Raw genomic sequence first — 20309 nt, forward strand, 5'->3', positions numbered from 1 at the left:
TGAAAAAAAAGAAAGAAAACAATACAATATTAAATGTTTGAAAAATAAGAAAAAATAAAAGAGATAATTGAAAGTAATAAAAGGAAAAAAAATGGTGGTAGTCATGATTTTCTGTTGTATGTTTGTCCAAGATGCCAGTCTTGATGTGTACTCTGTTTAATAATTTGTGTATGTATCCGGGTATATAAAGGTTTGCTGACATGATAAACTCATTCGAGGCCAAGAAAGTTGATATTAACAAAATATATGCGAGTATCTTGAAGTTAGAAACTGTCGTGTCGTACATAAGAGAAACTTGAAGGATAGGATATATGGAGAATTTAAGCATGTCGGTAGTCTGAAGGCGCATGTGGTGTTGACGACATAAGAAAGGCATCCATGTGATGAAGTCGGTGTGTTGGGATGGTGCGGGGTGGTGTAGTTGGAACGTAATCTCTGATAGCTGATCAGATTTGTTATTGTTGATGGCGAAAATATTCGTTATCATGCCAGTAAGCATTCAACCCAAGTCATGGAAATATGTCGACATGAGTTTTATTGTGTAAGTAATAACAAGTAGTAAAAATTTCACATAGCTGTATATATAGTATGGATGAAAAGCTGAATTTTATTCGTGAGTGAGTTTAAGTATACTTCTGGCGGTTTGTATTCTATACAAGGTGAAGACTACATAATCACTGTATTCAGGATTCTCTTTAAGGCATAATACTATACTCCACGATTATAAGTCGGTATGTTCTGTGCTATTCAACTTTAATTTGTAACTAAATCCGATAAATGGTTCCAGATATTTTTAACCAAACCTCAAAGTAAAATCGACCCATTCTTTTTGTTTCAAATGAAGTAATATGAACAGTTGTGAAATACAAGTATCAAATGATGAATACCGTGTTTTCACTTATATTTCTCGACGATCAGCGTTCAAGTCATTCTTTACAGAGGTTAAACCGGACATTTTGGCAAAAAAAAAAAAATCGATCAGCACAAATACAGCCGAATTTCTGCAACTTCAGAATCGCAGCCTTGTCCGCACGTGTTAACGTTCAAAATCAATAATAAAGTTCCAAAATTTGTCAAGCGGGTATAGCAGTATAACTTTTTCAAACATTGGAATCATTTTAACATTATAAATAGCAGTGTACGAGCCGTATTTTTATGGAAGGTAATAATAGGAGTTAGAACTAGGTAAATAGAGAAATTCGATATGATCAGAGAATACGGAATTTTGCCAAACATCTTCGGTATGCCCTCTTCATTTTGTTTTATTTTGAGTGGTGTTTTACTCGAGAATATTTCACTTATACGACGCGGCCAGCATTATAGTGGGAGGAAACGGGACACAGCCCGGGGTAAATATGTGCTCTTTAAGACAACTTATTACCTTAATTACGATGTGAAATACAATGTAGTATGTTAATCACTTGAGAAATGCTGTCATAAAATGTAAAGTTAATAGTTAACGCATCAAGATGGTGTAACGCATGCTGAGGATATGGGTCACTATAATATACAGGCTACTATAATATATAGGCTACTGCAGTCATCTCTGTGCACACGTCTGCGTGGTAAATAGCCCTAATGCGCCACGGATGGAGTTTAGGAATGATTGTATCCTCCGCATAGCCAGCTTGCGACATGGGTAACGACTGAAGCAATATAGGGGTAGGATATGAGACGTAATGATGTTTACGGTGAATGGATGTAACTGGAGATACTATGGGACAGATGAGGAGATAATTCCCACGCCTGAAATGTCACAGGATTATGCGCTTAGTGTGAAATATCATAACTAGATGGAAGTAAAATCACAGGCCACTGTATCAAATAAATAGACCTCCAGTGTATATACCATGTTATACCCTATAGTTTGACCTTGTAAAAATCGCAAAGATTCGAAACGCCGATTCCTCCTAACCCCAACTCAAAAACTACAACTACGATGCAATCCAACACATTCTGCCATTTATACTTCACGCCTACCCATATTTTCCCAGAAAAAGACATCTTTCGGTGTGATATGGGTAGTAGACTACTTCTCTTGCAAATCGCATGTTTGTCAAAACTGGCGGCAGATTGCTTTATTTTAAGTTCATTCAGCTTAGCTGAGTTGGGGTTATGAGGACCGGCGCTTCAAACATTTACTTTTCATGAGGCCAAGTGTAAAACGTATAACATGGCACATTCACCATAAACGCATCCATGAGGAAAATGCAGGTGGATGACTCCACATAAAGATGCCACACCTATTATTTCCAGGGCATTGACATGCAATGTGACCAAAATTCTGCCATATTAGACGAACTTCTTATACACGATAGGCTGATTTATTACAAGCGTAAGACGCATGGGGAATACAGTGAGGCTAGAAACAAGTGGGTGCAAGCGGTGGACTTCATGTTCCTTCATGTTACACGTCATTGCTTCTGTATATTTGTATATTCTGTGTGTTCGGAAAGCAAAATGCAATCATAGGCAACGATGTGTTTTTACACAACTATAGGAACCGACGTATTAGGGTGCAAAATATTTCAGGTTCTCACTACCAGATTCAGATAGTTTAAATCAACACCATACTGCCTGATATTATCATATACTGACATAATTATAATGTGGGTTTTTGTAATCAATGTGCGAGTCAACTTGTTCATTTCCATCACTCACGTCTATTCGTGTTGGTATGGGTCCATATATATATATATATATATTCCTTGTACTATACTCTAAGATGTTGCAGACTGGCCTTTGTCCATCTTTTCTCGTGGGCATTAACCATCTAATGAAGGTGTAGAAGTACGCATCGTGATTTCGATTTGTAAGCTAATTAATAATTCCTCTGGGTTCACCTGTTAATTTGTCAGAACAAACCACTAACTAACACTGGTCCGCTATTAACAGATCATTTTGGGAAGACTGCGTATTCCATGGTTTATGACCATCAGCGATAAGCCTTCTTCCACTATCCTGAGATACATCTTAATATTGACACTTTAAAATAAGGTCAATGTCAATAACTATAAAAGCAAAGCCGCCGACGTCATCACTCATGATATATAATGTACCGGTAGTTGTTTACTGACTATATAATGAACTTTTTTCAGCAGGTGTACTCCTTGATATACACGGAATCAAAAACATTTGTGACACCTTGTGCAAGTACACGAAAGCCCTTTGGGTTTTCTGAGAATAAGATAAGATCTAAGACCTAAAAGTCACAGACATGAATAACGAATCTGTCTCACTCCCCTGAATATTCACAAAGCTTGTGGTAATCCCATTATTGCATTGATGGCGAGAGACGGTTCCATATATGCATGTAGCCTGACAGTCCTCACAGACGGGATACGTGTGACTCCGGCTCGCCGTCCGGTAACGCCTTCGTGGATCCGTTCATGGCATCCTTCGCGGTCATCTTCCGCAGGTCGTGCCGAGACAAGTGTTCTATGATTCCAGCCCCGTATCCGTCCCCTAACACATTAATCGCCGTTCGACAGCGGGCCCTAATTTAGGTACAAAAACAAACCATACTGAACGATTGAAACTTTAAATTTCTGCACAAAGCAATTTAGTTCTAATGGCTAAATTATTGACGGTATACGAATGTACGGAAATGGCTGTGTGACAGAAACGGTAATATAGGATAGTCCTAATCCTAAAGCTGTACACAGTTTTACTCCTGTAGGATGTATGAATTTACAATAGAAATGAACAGTAGGTCTTAATATTAAGATTTCAAGAAAATCCCACACAGAACCAAAATGATTGCCAGACTGAAACGCAATCTTTGTACTAAAAGGCAAAGCCTAAATAACCATTGGAAAGTGCCTCTCTGTATTTTACCTCTGTACATACGAATGCAGAGAAATCACTTTATACCAGAAAGTGAATAGTACATGCCTTATTATTAAACTTTTCATAAATGTTATGTCAAAGGTGTGTGTAGTAGTATTTACATGTCTGTGCGGTATAAGGATGTGCAGTAATGACTTTACAGCAGAGAAATAAATAGCAAACCTCAATATCAAAATTTTGATGAGAGTAACGCAGTCCAGTGTAGTACGAAAGGCAATGTAAATATTTGTTTAGGCAGAGGTCGTCTTAGTTGCTCGTCGTGTATACCGTATACTTACAAGAACCAGTCCACAGCCAAAAGGGTGCTGATGTCTTCCGTAGGCAGGCCCATGGAGGTCAGTATCATGATCATGTAGACAACACCGGCTCCAGGAATCCCAGCCGCACCCATGGCTATGGACAGAGCCAGGATGCTGTGGACAGAAAATACGAGTTGAATGAAAGATAACAATACGCACAAGTTCATTTTAGAGGTTTAGAAAATCAGCCCATTCGTAAGTCTTGTGAAGGGTGCCAAAAAGAAACGCGTGGATTAATTTCCAGATGATAATTATTCTGGTGTTGATCAAATCCGGATAATTAGCCTAATTTTTTCAGCCAAGTTATACAAAATCAGAAAGCCAGAAATCATAAAGTAAGTCACCCGGTCGCAAGCGTATATACCTTTACATTGGAATATAGCATCAGCAACATGTGACACAGGTAAACATTTCCTTTTTTGGAGAGATTATTTACATATTCAACCAGGTGTGTCCGGTTTACTGATGGACGATATGGAAGCACCCAAAGTGCGGGACACCTGACAGATCTCCTCACTTTAATCTGCAGTCGTCGAACTAGCAGGAACTTGAGTTGATCTTGGAACTGGATTTGAGGAGAGGACAAGGCTTTGTGCGCCCGAGTTAGCGAGGTCATCTTCCTTGTACCCTATTGACGTATCAGCCATGAGTAAGGTTCTGTGACTGAGATAGCGAGGTCATCTTCGCCCTGGACAGGTATGAGTTGTGAACAACGCTTTGTGTGAGTGACTTAGCGAGGTTTTCTTCCTTGTACCCTAATGACGTATCAACCATGGACGAGGGAAGGTTAAAATCGTCTTGAAACTTGATGGAACAATGTCAAAAGTTTAGTTGGACTTAGTTGTCAAATTCGACAAGTGGCCATATAATAGGACGTCTATTTCATAAGCCACGCCGAGAAGGTGCGATGTCAAATGTACAATCGCATGTCCTGTTTCCATTTGACTAGCCGAATTCGACAGGTTAAACTCGACAATCGCATCATGTCATCGTTTAACTGAATTGAATATTGTTTTCATTTCACTTCATCGTTCAGATGTAAACAACAAACAATCACTTCCAACTGGCAATAATGACAAGGCGAAACCTGCAAATTTTACTTCAAAACGTTGACGCAACGTCATAATCAACGTTTTAGAATTGTTTACAGCGCGAATCTTTTAACGACTTTCGATTAAGTGAGAGTATCAGTGCAGCTGCCATTAAAAAAAACGTCATAACAGAAACCACCCAAAATTTCGAGTGACGTCATCTGCTGTTGCTTTTTGACCACGACAACCGTCCTCAAAAATCCAGTGTAAGACGCAGTCGTCATTGATGAATGTCATTGCTTTCATTCGAGCAGATGCATGTACACGCCTTGATAATTAACATTCAGCGGTAGCGTTGTTGGCCCGGTGCCAGGATAACGAGTTTCATAGACGAGGCCTTCGTTAATGTGCCAGGTCACGTACTGTCAATATAAAACTTAATATAACATAGCATATTATATAGCCGTGCATGTGAAAGAGAAAACCTCGCAAAGGCTGTGGTATACAGTGACCTGTTCACGAGCGCTGTGGGTCTGTGAAGAGACGGGCCGCTTACTCGATTTCTGTCTATGTTTTTGTCATCAGCACGATTAGCCATCCTAGGTTGTGTTCAGAGCAGGTAGAGATTTTTCACAACATGTCTCGCCCTACATTCGTACAATCGTAATTTAATGTGAAGAATGTGTGTAAAAAAAATTGAAACGTTAACTGAAATTTTGATTTATTTGCTTGCTGGTAAACGTCACACCAAAGAATATTTCATTTCCAGGTGGAGGAAACTGGAGTTACCAGCATAAACTATCGACCTTTGGCAAGTTAATGGCGCACATTTCCTCATGTGACGTTCACATATAAACACACCTTTTGGTGGATCAAAAGTGGTCTTCACCAAGCGTCAGCTGCACCCACGGCCACACAAGCCTCGTCCACTGCTTATTGTCATGAAGGTCATTGTTGTTGATGTTTTTTTGATTCTGGTTAATGGTAGCCCGTGTCCCAAATTCTCTGTCTCACGGACGCTCAAACTGGCCTTTTCCTGTATGTGAGCCTAACGTATATGATTTATGTGAAGCATGAGAACGTTACGACCTATCAGCGATAACCCATTCACACAAAGGCTGCTTCCAACGCCCCACGAGTTGGTCACGATCATCCTGGGCCCAGTTATTCAAAAATGTATTAGCTAAAACTGGTATTAAGTCAACTTATATCTTTAAGAATTTAACAAAAATGTGTAGTCAGTGTAGTTATATAACGATCAAGTATATAACAGCATCGGATTTCGTTTATATTTAATACGTATATACTCTTATATCATTAACTTTAGGCTCAGTACTGAATTGAAGACTTGGCTTTAAAGAAGAAGAAAACATAAAAATGATGCCAAAATCAGGTGAACGAACGTCAAAACTTATTTGCAAATATGGCCTTTAATATATTTTAGTTTTTTTTTTTCAGGAGAAAAGGGTATTTGAACATAGTTTGTATGGTGGGTATTTGGGACCACCTTTTTGTATTAATAATTGTTGCATAATAATGTTCTAAATAACGATGTGATGCATGTGTAACAAATTTATTTGAAAATATATTTTGTGGAAAGTGATTCGACATTCAGCTTAAATCTGATATTAAGTATTAGGACATTTTTGAACAAACGAGCCCTGGCTTGTGACATGCCTGCTTCAGTACAGGTTTTGTCGCAGCTACTGTCCGCTTTTCACTGAAGTTATTTGTATCCACCCATTATTTAGTCAGGCCAGTACTTTATAAACTTTCTCCACCGACAATTTCGACCATGTAAATATAAGATAATTGTTCAGAGAGTAACTGTTCAGTCAAGACGGAATATTTAATTTTTCGGTAAGTGTATGCCATTAATTCTAACATTATGTTCTTCTGGTAAATATGGTTCTGAATACGCTGAGTATACAATGCCATCACCTCGTCTGACCCGGTATTTCTGACACATCTACGAGGAACGGGCATGCAATGCTTAGCAAGTTTCTTTTTCTAAATGAAGACTGTTGTGCTTACATATACGAAGGTCGTGATTAAAAGACAGGCCAAAGGTTATGTTTACATATTTCTCCCACAAAGCTCTACTCATGTACATTCTTTTTAAGACACCTTATACAACTAAGCTCTATATGGTCCTCTTTTCCTTACTGGCTAAGTGCCAGCATAAAAACCGTAGCGAATTTCGATTTATGTCCACACGTTTTGTCAATGCTCCTTTAAAAGTGTGCACCAAACACAATACAAGACGAGTGTAAACAGCACGTTTGCTCAAAAAATGCCCCCTGGAGTAACCCACTTGCAGAAGAGTATATACATATATACACACATATATATAAGCTTGAAAATGTCCCATATATAGTTGTGCCATGTCATAAACCGAGAATACGAGGTGGTCCTACATGGATTGTTTACATAATGGCGTGCTGAGGCCGTTCACAATCATTTTATAGAAAATCTTTGTGACCATTCTATGCACGATCTTGAGATTTTCAGTCCATAAAATATTAGGAGAAGGGCTAAAAAGGCATAAGTTTCAGAAAAGAACATTTTTGACGATATTTCATAACTTTGCAGGTTTCAACATAAGCTGGGAATACATGTACACGCATCAAAACGCTTTAGTTTTAGGTTTGCAGCAGCCTGCGGATGGTCGTGGGTTTCCTCCGGGCTCGGTTTCCTCCCACCATAATGCTGGCCACCGTCGTAAAAGTGAAATATTCGTGAGTACGGCGTTAAACACCAATCAAGTAAATAAATAAAATAAATCTTTAGTCCTAGGGATACATTTTCTGAATGGTGTTCTTTAAGAATAGGTTAACTATCAAAATCCTCGATTTTCATACCTAGTTTCTAACTCGGTCAACAAGATCATTGCATTTTCATCTCCGACAAGGAGCTCTATAAACCATATATAAACCTGTCGGTCAGTCAAATCCTGGACACCCCATCTTTTAGCATGGGCCATTTGGTCAACTATTTCATTTCTTTTCTGTTCACTTAGCACTAAAAGAGTTGCCTGTTGAAAGACGATATCAACGTTTAGCTATGTGTTTGTATAGAGAGTTAAATTGAATTTTCGCTTGTTTGCTGGCAATGTTAGTGTACCTGATAGTCACCAGCTGTCCAACCGACAATGGAACTCCGTTCAGCTGAGCTACAAAGATGGCCATCATGGTGAAATAGAGGCAGGTGCCGTCCATGTTGACAGTGGCCCCTACAGACGCTATCAGCTTGGTCACTCGCGGGTCCACTCCATTCTTCTCTTCCAGACACTTGATGGTCAAAGGCAGAGTGGCGCTACTGTAACGTCAGAACAGAAATACCTTCTTCGTGTGAGTCACTCATCAGTGATATGTCCAAAAGAAATTGAAATCAGCGCACATTCAACACTTCACATATATTCTTTAAGGAGATATTTGGCTTTCCATCTGTCCACATCGAACAGCATGGGCTGTACATTTTTGTACTTTGATTCTATACTACAGCTGCTTCTTTATGAGTTTTCAAACTTTCAAGCGCCAACCTATATTTGCATGCTAACGTTTTCCTAAACAAATAAATCCTCTAAAAGATAATTGGTACGAAAGCCCCAAAATCACTTGTAATTTATATATCTACATGCACATTTGTTCTCTAAGCAATAAAATAAAAAAAGGAAAAACAACATGGAAAGAAATGTTAAAAAAATCTAAACTGGGTCTAAATCTGACCTGGATTCGGATCCAAAGGCAAAGACCATGGCTGGAAACATGGCTGGTAGGAACCGCAGAGGATTTTTGCGGACAAAAATCAGGTAAATGAGTGAGAGCACGACGAAACCATGTATGACAAGGCCTGTTACAACCGTCACGGCGAAAATACCCAAATCCTTGAAGGTTTTTGCCGGGTCATCCATTTCCGCCAACTTTGCAGCGATGAGGAAAGCGATACCAACAGGAGAATACCTTAAAAACACAAGTTATGGACTTCTGCAATAAAGGCATGATGCCCTGGACTATCTCGTAATGCATGAAATTTAACTGTAAAAACGTTTAGTCGATATTCAGAAATTTTCTATTTGAAACGGTTTAAACAAAATTGCTAGTCCGTTAGCAATAGTAGCTGCCTAAGCTTAGCCTTTAGACTTTCTTTGAAACGGGCCCCAGGGCTCTGTCTGGCTTCCTGTACCTATAAACTTGATATGTTGATATTTGTTATAATCTTCGTATAACAGAAATACATGTGTTCCTGACTGTGGCGCAAAAACATCAGTCTAATGAAAATTTTTTTTTTACAGTTTATATAGCCCATTAGCCGATGTACATAATGTTACAAGTTTAACATAATTAGATGTTTCTCACCAGATAAATATGGAGACCAGTTTGAAACTAACGGCTCTCAGAGCTTTGAAGAAACTTAAAAATGGCTTAGCCTCGTTTCCAGCAGCGGAAGTGACGCAGCCGAAGACGATGGAGCTGACAACTAAGCCGATCATATTAATGCCATTCACTTTCTCTATCACCAGCTTCTTCACGCCTTCCTCTGCTGATTCGTCTGAAACAATAAAGTCACAAGTGATTTAAACTGATTTAACACAGTAAGTTAATACTGCCAGTTTTCCTGCATGCATTTGTCGCCATAACATGCAGTGAGTAGGTCGCGACCAAATGGGTACAGATGCTCGAGTTCAAGTCCAGCTCATGCTGGCTTCTTCTCCGGCCGTACGTGGGAATGTCTGTTAGCAGCCTGCGGATGGTAGTGGTTTTACCCCGGGCTCTGCACGGTTTCCTCCCACCATAATGCATACGTATACGTCAAATATTCTTGAGTACGGCGTAAATATCAATCAAATAAATAAATAAATTCAATTGCACTGGACAGGGAAATTGTAGCTCCTCCCCCTCTTATAGTGAGTGAGGACTTGATGATACTGGAGAGGACGCCTATAATGTTCAATGAAGACCACCTGTCCTCCTATAATGTAGTGTGCATATCTGAAGTTACACGTGGGAATGTCAGTATCTTGCCAACTGTCCGTGGTCTACTCCGTGTCATGCAGTCCCGTTTTCTCCGCCCATAAAACTGATCGCAACTGTGTAAATGAAACTTTCTTGAGTATGGCTTTAAACAACTGGTCAACTGGCTACAGGCTAAAAGGTTACATTTACAAGTTTGAATAATCTGACTCGAAGAATTTGTTTATTCACGAGTTATCTATAATACAAATATGAATTCTCACCGGAAGTATTCTTTAAAGCTGACATGATGGTTTCTAAAGCAGAAATGTTGGAAGCAGTCACATTGTCAGAGGGTTTGATAATCTCTGTCACCTCCCTTGTCTTTTTCTAAGGAAACAAAAAGCATATTCAGACTATAAAATCATAATAAAATGTTCCTTTTCACATCCAGACCTTATGCAATATTTGTATATAACACTGTGAGCTAAGCTAAGACTAGTTAATTCACGCAAATGATATTTTAGGCGAGATGTCAAATCATCCCACTTATATGCGACAACCGTGGGGTGTTTGTATGTAACCCCATCTGATCGAACAGCGAACTATAGTAACCAAGGTTTGGATTTGAACTCACGGCCTCTGTGGTCCTAAAATCATGTTATTATCAAATAATGTACACTGATTTCATGATCAAGCAGACCACTAAGGGCTAGAAAAAACAGCTGTTTGGTATCAGCGGAAAATACGCATTTACAATAGCTGGTTGGGATCAGGGGAAAATACGCATTCACAATAGCTGGTTGGGATCAGGAGAAAATACACATTCGCATGAGTGAATGGTGCTTTAGTTCTAAGCATACTATCGAACTATTTCCCAGAATTGTTGGCCATTACTTACCGACTGAAAGCACACTTCAACTAGGTTGTCGGGGACCATATTTCTGCAAAAGACAATTTCCGTTAATCTTTCATAGAGTAATGTCATTCGTGGTGTAATATTTAATATTTTTTATATATTTTTATAATTTATATTTTGTCACTATGTAAACGATGTTTAAAAACCGTTTAAGCAGCTTGTTTTGTTTACATTATACACACTATGTACAATGTAATAATATATACTTTATTTGGAGGCAAATTTGAAAGGTTGACCGCATAAACCTTAATATGAAACAAGATCATGCAGCAACTCAGTACCGGTGTTCACATTGATTGACAACGCTATAAACAAATCCCAAAAATATGGAGTAAAACGAAAGTTTTTGAAGTCATATTCAGCAAACCACTTCATTATCTGATAATACCAAAGGCAATATAATCATGTAACATATCAATTAAAACAAATCAAAAGTTTATACACAACTTTCCTTGTCATAAGGCACTTTCAACTTGCTACAGCTTATAGTCCCAGCAATTTTACAGCACATGACACATTTTTATAGTTTTATCCTGAAAGGCGGAGGCGTGGTTGCGATAGGGGAGTGGATGGAGGGGGGTCTTAACAATTCTAGGGTGCATTTATACTTTCTATGGATTTTCAAACAAGTGCTTAGGAGGCCACAGGTAGACTGGAGATTTGGGTCAAAAAGCGACCAGCGCAAATCCAGTAGAATTTTTGCTATTATTTTAGAATAGCCCAAATAATTTTCCATTGCACAAAATATCAATCTGGTCTGTGCACGTGTTACCGTTCAAATTAGGCACTAAAATTCTCAACATTTATAAAACAATCTCCGGTGCACCAGTTAAGTTCATATTATTTCTTTATGGTGCACCGTTATAATCAGTGCGATTCATTGTTTGCTTTGGGCTTTATAAGTTCTGCCTGTGTGTTTATTCTGCGGTGGACGAGTTTATGCGTTTTTATTATGTTCGACATAGACCAAGTGTTTTTGAGAGGACATGAACCAAAAAATGGCAGAATTATATGATATCTACATATATAACGTGACTGGGTTGGTTATTGTGACATACAGTCGTGTAAATACTGATGGCGCTAATCCATGTTATTCAACTTTAACGTTACAAATGCTACTACTATACATGTGTATGATTTGAGAGGAAACATCTAATTTCACCCTAACACGTAGAAAAACTATTCGCAGTACAGCGCATGCTCGTAAGTATCATGTTTAGATTCATTATAGTAAGTTTTAAGGGACGAGAAAAAAATGAAGAAAAGGACAACAGCAAGACAATGCAAAACTGTAGCTAAAATATGCGTTCTACCAGATTTTAAAATTGTTTAACTTAGAAAAATGCAGTTAAATCTTAATATTATATGGTAAGTTTTATCGGCAATATTTTGGTGTTATGGTTCTTTCATTTTAACAGGATTTTTTCATTCATTCTTAGCACAACACAGCACAATGGTCACATACAGGCATAATATTAGGCCTACATGTCTAGATTTTATAAACTATGCATTTTAGGTGAAAAGGTCCAGCGATATCACTGTAGCCAAATGTATAGCTCTTCATGTCCACCTTGGGATCGCCGTGGCAAAAGTGGTTAGCACGTCAGCGCGGCGCAATGATCCACGACTGTCTTCACAATGCGTTCACTGTGAGTTCAAGTCCAGGTCGTGCTGGCTTCCTCTTACGTCGTCCGTGGGAGATCTGTCATCAACCTGCGGATGGTCGTGAGTATCCCCCGCGCTCTGTCCGGTTTCCTCCCCAAAACGTTCTTTGAATGTTTGTTTCTTTATTACGTGTATCTTTAGGTCGGTGTTCATTGTCTTGCTCATTAATTTAGCACTTATATACGACGGTCAGATTTATAGGTGGGGATTTAAACGGCAACTAAAACTCAGAGACATCGAAAAGAATAATGCAGATTGTAATTTGTTTCCATTTCATGATGCCACACTATAATATGTCCACCGAACACCCCTTACACGTATCTGTCGTCAACTGTGTGTAAAGCTGGACTCCGACAAGCCATCTCATTCGTCTAGACCTATGTCATGGAGGTGTGCCAGATCAAGAATGACTTACTTTCACTGCAAGGTCATGGTTAGGTGGCCATTGACAAGTAACACCAAGATTCCAGAGAAATTCTTGCAGTAAGTGCTACCAGCCTCGAGTAAAACCAAATTTTCTCATCTCCTTTTTTCACCAAACCTGTCTTCCATTACACAAGGTCTTGCAATAGTGACCCAGCTCCGCTTAACCTTTCACCGATTGCTCCATGCTATTATCCACAGTCCAGGTTCATATTAGAATAGCAAAATTCCTCGATGGAAGATGTCCATCGTCACAACGAGGTGCATGACGGTCATGGTGAAAACCAGTGAGAGATTACGGATTACTCGAGGTGTGTGGCACATTCTGCAAAGACACCATGGCTCTGAAACGTTACCGTTGTCGAATTTGTTGAGTGAAAAACGATGAAAGATTCAGAGAGCACTGTGAGAATCGGGTATGGACTGGTGCTAAAGGAATTGTTGAAACGCCTCGAGTCTTCAGTGACACCTACCCATGGAAGCCTAAACGTCATATTTGAACTTGGTTATATCACTCAATAGGTCAAGGCCGGAAATAGCCATCCTGTCTTACACTTATCTCAGTATTTCTGTTCCTTTCCCAGGTTATGTGATAAGCTAATCCGAGTTAACTTTAAACTGTGATTTTTTCACCGTGTTACAAGAGTTGTTGGCTTATCGGAACATTGCCCTCACTGAAGTGATAACCTTGTAAGTACAGGCAAGCAGTTAAGTACGTGTATGTTTCCTAAGCTCAAAACAAGACAGACGACGTACGGGGTTATATCCGGTTTATGATAACTAGATTAGATTTAAAACCCTTGTCAGGGCAAAGGTCAACAGTGGTAAGGTCATAACGCTGCATATGTAGCCCCTATAGTTGAACATCTACATGTATAAACACGTATTAAAAGGATCGGTGTGTAAGTATTTATTTGAGCCTATCAACCCTTTTTTCTGACCAATTTGCGTCGAAAATTTTCTTTCTGAAATTCAGTTTTCCGATTAAAGAACTGCGCATAAATGGGTGCATTATGTGCGTTTTTTTATCCGGCAAATCGATATTTGAGGTACATGACGTTTGTGAATTATTTTGGCTTTCACGATTTTATAGCAGATGGAAAGAGTTATTTTAAACATATTTGATTTATTTCATTGAATACATTGGATTAGCGTTTTACCATATATCGAGCAACGATTCCATTGCATAATACCTGTCACGAGTACGGATGGAAGAAATGGACAGAGCCAAGGGAAACAACTACATCTTTGCTTAAACCAAATGTATTTAAAAATAGTCGGATTTTACAGCTGATACTAGATTTGAAGACGCGACCTAACCGGCAAGAGCTAGTTGTCTTGTGAAAAAAAATAAAGTAAAAAACAAAGTGTTTCTCAAATGAAAGGGAACAGAAAAGTGCACCAATTAATAACTTAAAGTATTTTTGAATTTTTAGGAGTTACCACGACATTGCATAAGAAGAATTTTCCTGAGGAGTATTTATGACCATATTTTCCCAATCCTTTTCATTTTATTTACAGCGCCTAAAATATAATCAATACTTACTCGAATGCTCCAAACGGAGTTAACTGGAGAGGATTTAATTTCATAGAAAATACGTGTTTTCAAAATTATTAGGACTTATTAGGGCTTATATAATCGTAAGTGCATATAATCACCAGGTAAATGTGAAACGTGTTACAAGCTTTCGACCCTCTTGTCTCTTCCTCAAATTATCTTGCCACCAGGGTCAAAAGCTTGTTAAAGCTTTTACATTTCCTTAGTGATGCCTCGATAACATTATAATGTTTTCAAAATGCTGTTCTTACAAAGAAAGTGATGTGACGTCACACCAATTAGTAGTGGTTCGAAAAGATAACCGTATTTTATCCCACTCTAAATGTGCAGCAAAAAATAAATGAATATAGTTTTGTAAAACAGTTTGGCGCAGCGGTTTGAATAGCATGAACTTCGATCTTCACATCGTTTATGTTAATTCACTTTAGCAAGTTTTGCTAAAAAAAACAATTCTCACATCGTAATGGTGGGAATATGCAAATGTTATCTGGCAATGAGGTCAAAAAGGTACCTACCTGAAGAGGTCCATGAAGGCGAGGCCCGGACTAGAGGACAGCGAGTATTTGTCATCTCCCCCAACAATCTGGCCACTTGTCCTCTCTCCCGGGCGGATAGTCACTGCCAAAGTAATCCCCAGTATAGACGCAAGCACGAGGGTAGCGATGTAATAGGCCAAAGCTCGAAGGCCAATCTTTCCTGAAGACCGGATGTCGATTTCGGCAGTAGAGCACAAGAGACTCGACACAACGATCGGGATAAGTAACATCTTCATGCTCTGTATAAAAAGGTCTCCCGGAAAACGAAGATAGACGATTTCTGGCTGGCTAAGTTTGGGGTCCATAGAATTCAAGCCTACCCCAATGGCGATCCCAACAAGTACTCCAATTAACATAAGCAACACCAGCAAATTTGACTTGATAAAGCCAACACAACAGTCTCTCGTCGCCTTCATCTTGGACGCTAATCCGTGCCTCTTTAAACGTCCACCTTCGACGATGTCTTCCTTTGGATTGAGGGGCTCCATAATGTAAGGGGGGAGTTTTATAACCCTATGTACACTATGTAAACAAACCAGCCTTTAGCGCCTGTATAAGATAACAATGGGGCGTACTATAGCCGACCCAGCCGAAAAGCAAGGATTTACTAACACAGTCCTGTCGCTCAAATATTTAATATCACTTTGTAGTCAGTCAGCATAATCGCTCTCAGACTGGCCTTACACCAAAATTCCCTGCAAATACAAAAAGTATAAAAACCAGTTAATACCAAGCAAAGAAGAAAAAGAAAAAGCATGGAGTAAAGTATATGCACGGCATCAGCCCATGTAACTGGTTTTTTGTACGCCGGTATCATGGGTTGTGGCATGACGTTACACACCTGTCCATCTGTCTGTTCGTCCGTTAACTTTGTGCCGTTATCAACCGGACCGGTTTACCCAGAGTTATCAAGTGTGTTTACTTTTTGTTTCCGCCAGAAAGGACAAATTTCATAAGGCGTGTAATTCAGTCATCATCACCAAACCTGAAGGCCTTGGACTGTTGTTCCCTTTGCCATGACAGATGTATTCTGATCTTCCGAAACTCTTAATTTACCGGCGGTTAGAGCGTAGAAGCAAAATTCGTTCGCTTCACCATCGCTTAGTGCTTCCTCACTAAAATACATGTACCATGCGTTAGACACAAAACATGACGTCCCAAAGTTGCTTATTATAGATAGTTTGCAACCGCAGCCATCTTTGAGGTAAGTTTGTGTATTGCCCACTGGCTGTCTGTTTTTAAAGGTGTCATAAGCTGGGCAGAGGAACTTGGCTGGTAGGGCACACATACACACATACACAAACTTACCTCAAAGTTGGCTGTCGTTGCAAACCATCTATGCTGGCACAGGGCCGACCAGTAGATTTTACTCCCTGAAACTGAACAGCAAGCGAGAGATAAATTTCGCCTAGCGCTCACAAGCTAGATCTTGACTGGGAAAGAGACAGCTGTGAGCCTCATGTTTTTGTCCTTAATTAACTGTGATGGTATTCTACGTCATGACTTTTTCAGTCTCAAACCTCAATCTTTAATGCCAACACACAGCAGACAAGTTATTTTCTCCAGCGAGTAATACTTGTTTTATGTATTAGATATGTTGTTTCACTTTTTAAAAAAAGCGCAGTGTCACTCGTAAGAGCAAAGTAAAGCATCGCCATATGACTTTGTGCTAGACTAGATCCCCGTTTTAGCTAACTTTAGGTACTTGTTGTAAATGTAAGTTTGGTTTATGAACATGTCAGTTCGTAACATAAAGCTATGTCAGGACTTTAAACAATATAACTTGTCGTGGCGATGTTGGTCGCCTAGTCAGCGAAGGAACAGGCAAAGTTATCAAAAAGCGAGTAGCCGCTGCCGTATATGTGAAACATTATTGAATACAACTTCAAACACCAATCAAATAAATAAATACAAAACAAGTGCATGTAATTGATGTGAAAATGTGACCTGCTTGGAACTTAGACGTTAATATCAATGTAAACTCTCCTCAGGACGCCCATAATCTGTTCTGGGTTTAATGTTAAAAATGTTGATACAGAATAACACATAGTCTTACATTCCTAGCAATGAGGGTCCGATAGAGCAAATGGGCTTATAAATCAGAATATATGCAGCCATGTGAAAAAACTTTCTCAATCCTCTCATTTGCAACATCTCAAATCGGCCATATTCATTTCATTTATTCACTATTCATTACAAACTATTTGAAATGTCTTAATCAACGTTTGGTTTATATTGGGAAATCAAATAACGCTATTTCAGACAATTTATTGCCGTCTACGTTGGATTCGCCCGAGTATAAATGTACGAGTCTACTACTGTGTAACGCATACTCTTTCAGCCCTTGGTTATTCATATACCCCGGGTTATAGACCTGTGCTATGGTTTGAGCTTGTAAGGTGTATAACAGGCGTGTATCTGGCTGAAAGCTCGTATATCATCACAAGAGAAGGCATGGAGATGTAATTTCAGTCTGGGGAGGGGAATCCATAGGCCTGAGAAAATGGCACTGGAGTGAGTTTACTCTGAATGACTTAAACAACATGGTCAACTGGGCCAGCATTTCGGCCTACATTAAGGAATTACTAGGTACAAAATTGCTCTAAAACCAACCCGGGCATAACGATGTAGGAAACTCTGATACGTTATATATATGTCAACATGGGATATAAATTCATACCTCCGAGCCACACGCGTACAGATAACGTAACTAGCTCGATCCACTATGTGTAATCTCGCCTTTGTGAGTACCGACGAAGATTTCTTTATACGTGTGCGTCTATACGATATAGGAATTGACTAGTCTCTATGCACATCCATGCATATATGTACTTATATATACTTAACATATGTACTTGAATATTTATGCGTACAGTAAACTTAGGGATAAGTCATAGAGGTTACAGCACGAAATACAAAGGCAGCACTTACCCGCTTTCCTTTCAGTTTGACTGTCACTGTCTTCTGTTCGTATTGTAAGTGAACCAAAGCGTGAAACACAAAAACGACGTCTGGAAAAATCTCCAAAGCTTTGTGGTAAACCACTCAAGTGTATACACTGTTCTTCGTGATTGCTCTATTGAAACTACGACAATGTATACCATCGTCAGTTGTACTTGATCACCACGGGGAAGACGGGATAGGTATACTAGTCATCGAGACTCTAGGTCATAAGCTGTAAGCCTGTATGTTGAACTAAGCTGTTAATTCCCCAACTACAGCAAAGGGATGTGTTTATATCAACCATATACATGTGTGTCAAGCTCAAAAACATGGGCTATATTACCTCCTATATTGTACCGAATACACGGTAATCGGGCAAACGGTAATCCCATGCCTTCACTTGGATTACTGAAAACTTAACACTTATCGGGGCAAGAGGAAAGTGAGTCAGTTCGTGTACTTATTTATTCATATAGATCTAGTTATTCTTATTTTACAGGTTAATTGTCTTTGATGTAGTTCCTTATGAGGATGTGCTCCAATATACAATATACCTCATATTACACTCATGAAAGATGAAGGAGAATGAAAATAACATTTACCTTTAAAGTATATATCCAATTAGATATTCAGAATTTTGGGTTTCTCATTCATCCAGATGTTAGGTCATTGCAGATCGAGGTCTTCGTGAAGAATTTACGCGGTCTTAAGGTAGACATGAACTTCAAGTTCGTAAAAATTGTGTACTTATCGGAATGGGCTCTCCCAAGCCCGACCTCTGACTAGCTTCGGGACAATGAATTATCCGTAATCACAAATTCAACTGTTAAAATCCTTAACCATATGTGACCGTAGGTCTTGAGATATACACCTAGGACATGTTGTATCAAGGTTAATCCGCCTGGCTACTATATACATGTACAACACAGACACACAATTGTTCGAAAACAGCTGTGGTTCGTTTCGATAGTACATATATGTAGGCTATATCAAGAGATAAGGTGTGAACTGTTACGATGTCACAACAGCATGCCCTCAGTTTTGTAGATAGCAACTTGTTTTCATATCAAGGTGTCAACTGTTTGGTGTCAATGCTATCAAAAATGTAGTTGACGCAAAAACCTTCTACCCTGAATTTTAAGTTCTATGTCAGTAAAACTAATTTATCGCTATTATGAATTACCAGCGTCTACATGCTTTTTACAGGATTTGACTTTTCAGGACTGTCCAGTGTATAATCTTAAAATTCGCAACATAGAGAGTCATAAATCCGCCACATATAAAGTAATAAATCCGCCACATAAAGTTATAAATTCCGCCTCACAAATAATGGTTTTATATGATTAATGTGGCATGCCACACACCGCACAAGTTACAAGACAGTAGTCCCTCCGAATATTTATTTATTTATTTATTTATTTATTTATGTCATTGTTGTTTTACGCCGAACACAAGAATATTTCACTTTATTTTACGACGGCGACCAGCATTATGGTGGGAGAAAACCGGACAGAGCCAGGGGGACACCCACGACCATCCACAGATTGCTGCCAGGCCTCCCCACCTACGGCCAGAGAGGAGTCTCTCCACCTCCCCCCACCATGTGGGTCATCGCCTCGATTTGCTACTGTCCAACGTATTTAAGACCCTGAATTGTCTCGTGGTATATATGTATCATGGGTCATTACTCAGGAAACATGAGCTTAGGGGACCCTCAAAAACACCTGAGACGTTATAAATAATGACAATATTATGGGGATTATGGGGATAGGTATAAACGAAAAATCGGTTTGACTTGAAATATTCTACATAAAAATAGTCACATAATATAATTTAATTATAAATCTAACCAAATGTAAGCACCAATAGACAAAAAGACAAATACCTCTGCCAGGTCTCTTACATCCACAATACTTTACCTTATTTCGTCACATAAGGTATTTCATGTAGATATAAAGTTTATTTTAAGTTTATTTTAGACAAAAGTCAGTCAGAAACGAATTTTACCTGATTCATAATAGGACAAGATGTAATGTGTACTGAAGCCATCATCATCAGAAATATTAGTGCACGCAAATCATATCAAAGTCACTTTTAAAACGTTTCTAGAACAAAATTTGGAATGTGTGAATTC

General features: G+C 39.0%; 1 protein-coding gene across 4 annotated transcripts; it reads right to left on the reverse strand.

The window, feature by feature from the left end:
- Positions 1–310: 310 nt before the first annotated feature.
- Positions 311–19134, reverse strand: LOC135471979 (excitatory amino acid transporter 1-like). 4 transcript variants are annotated; one of them, XM_064751447.1, is made up of 11 exons: positions 18778–19134; positions 18164–18415; positions 16541–16611; positions 15212–15927; positions 11033–11075; positions 10416–10521; positions 9538–9730; positions 8908–9141; positions 8303–8497; positions 4128–4262; positions 311–3497 (listed from the first exon to the last, which is right to left on the reverse strand). In XM_064751447.1, exons 4-11 carry the CDS (start codon positions 15718–15720, stop codon positions 3329–3331), a joined length of 1584 nt encoding a protein of 527 aa, XP_064607517.1. In that variant the 5' UTR covers positions 15721–15927; positions 16541–16611; positions 18164–18415; positions 18778–19134; the 3' UTR covers positions 311–3328. The 4 variants fall into 4 exon arrangements, with proteins under 4 accessions (XP_064607517.1, XP_064607519.1, XP_064607518.1 ...); XM_064751449.1 differs by lacking the exon at positions 16541–16611; XM_064751448.1 differs by lacking the exon at positions 18778–19134 and having other exon boundaries at positions 18164–18537.
- Between the last annotated feature and the right edge of the window lie 1175 nt (positions 19135–20309).

The sequence above is a fragment of the Liolophura sinensis genome, chromosome 7 (genome assembly GCF_032854445.1).
Source record: "Liolophura sinensis isolate JHLJ2023 chromosome 7, CUHK_Ljap_v2, whole genome shotgun sequence".
In the NCBI taxonomy this organism is placed as follows: Eukaryota; Metazoa; Mollusca; class Polyplacophora; order Chitonida; family Chitonidae; genus Liolophura; species Liolophura sinensis.

Coding starts and splice junctions, on each gene's coding strand:
- LOC135471979 (XM_064751449.1), bottom strand. CDS start 15,720: ATGGAGCCCCTCAATCCAAAGGAAGACATCGTCGAAGGTGGACGTTTA. Junction 9,731..10,415: donor AGCTTTAAAGAATACTTCCG/GTGAGAATTCAT, acceptor TTATTGTTTCAG/ACGAATCAGCAGAGGAAGGC. Junction 4,263..8,302: donor GGACAGCTGGTGACTATCAG/GTACACTAACAT, acceptor TTCTGTCCACAG/CATCCTGGCTCTGTCCATAG.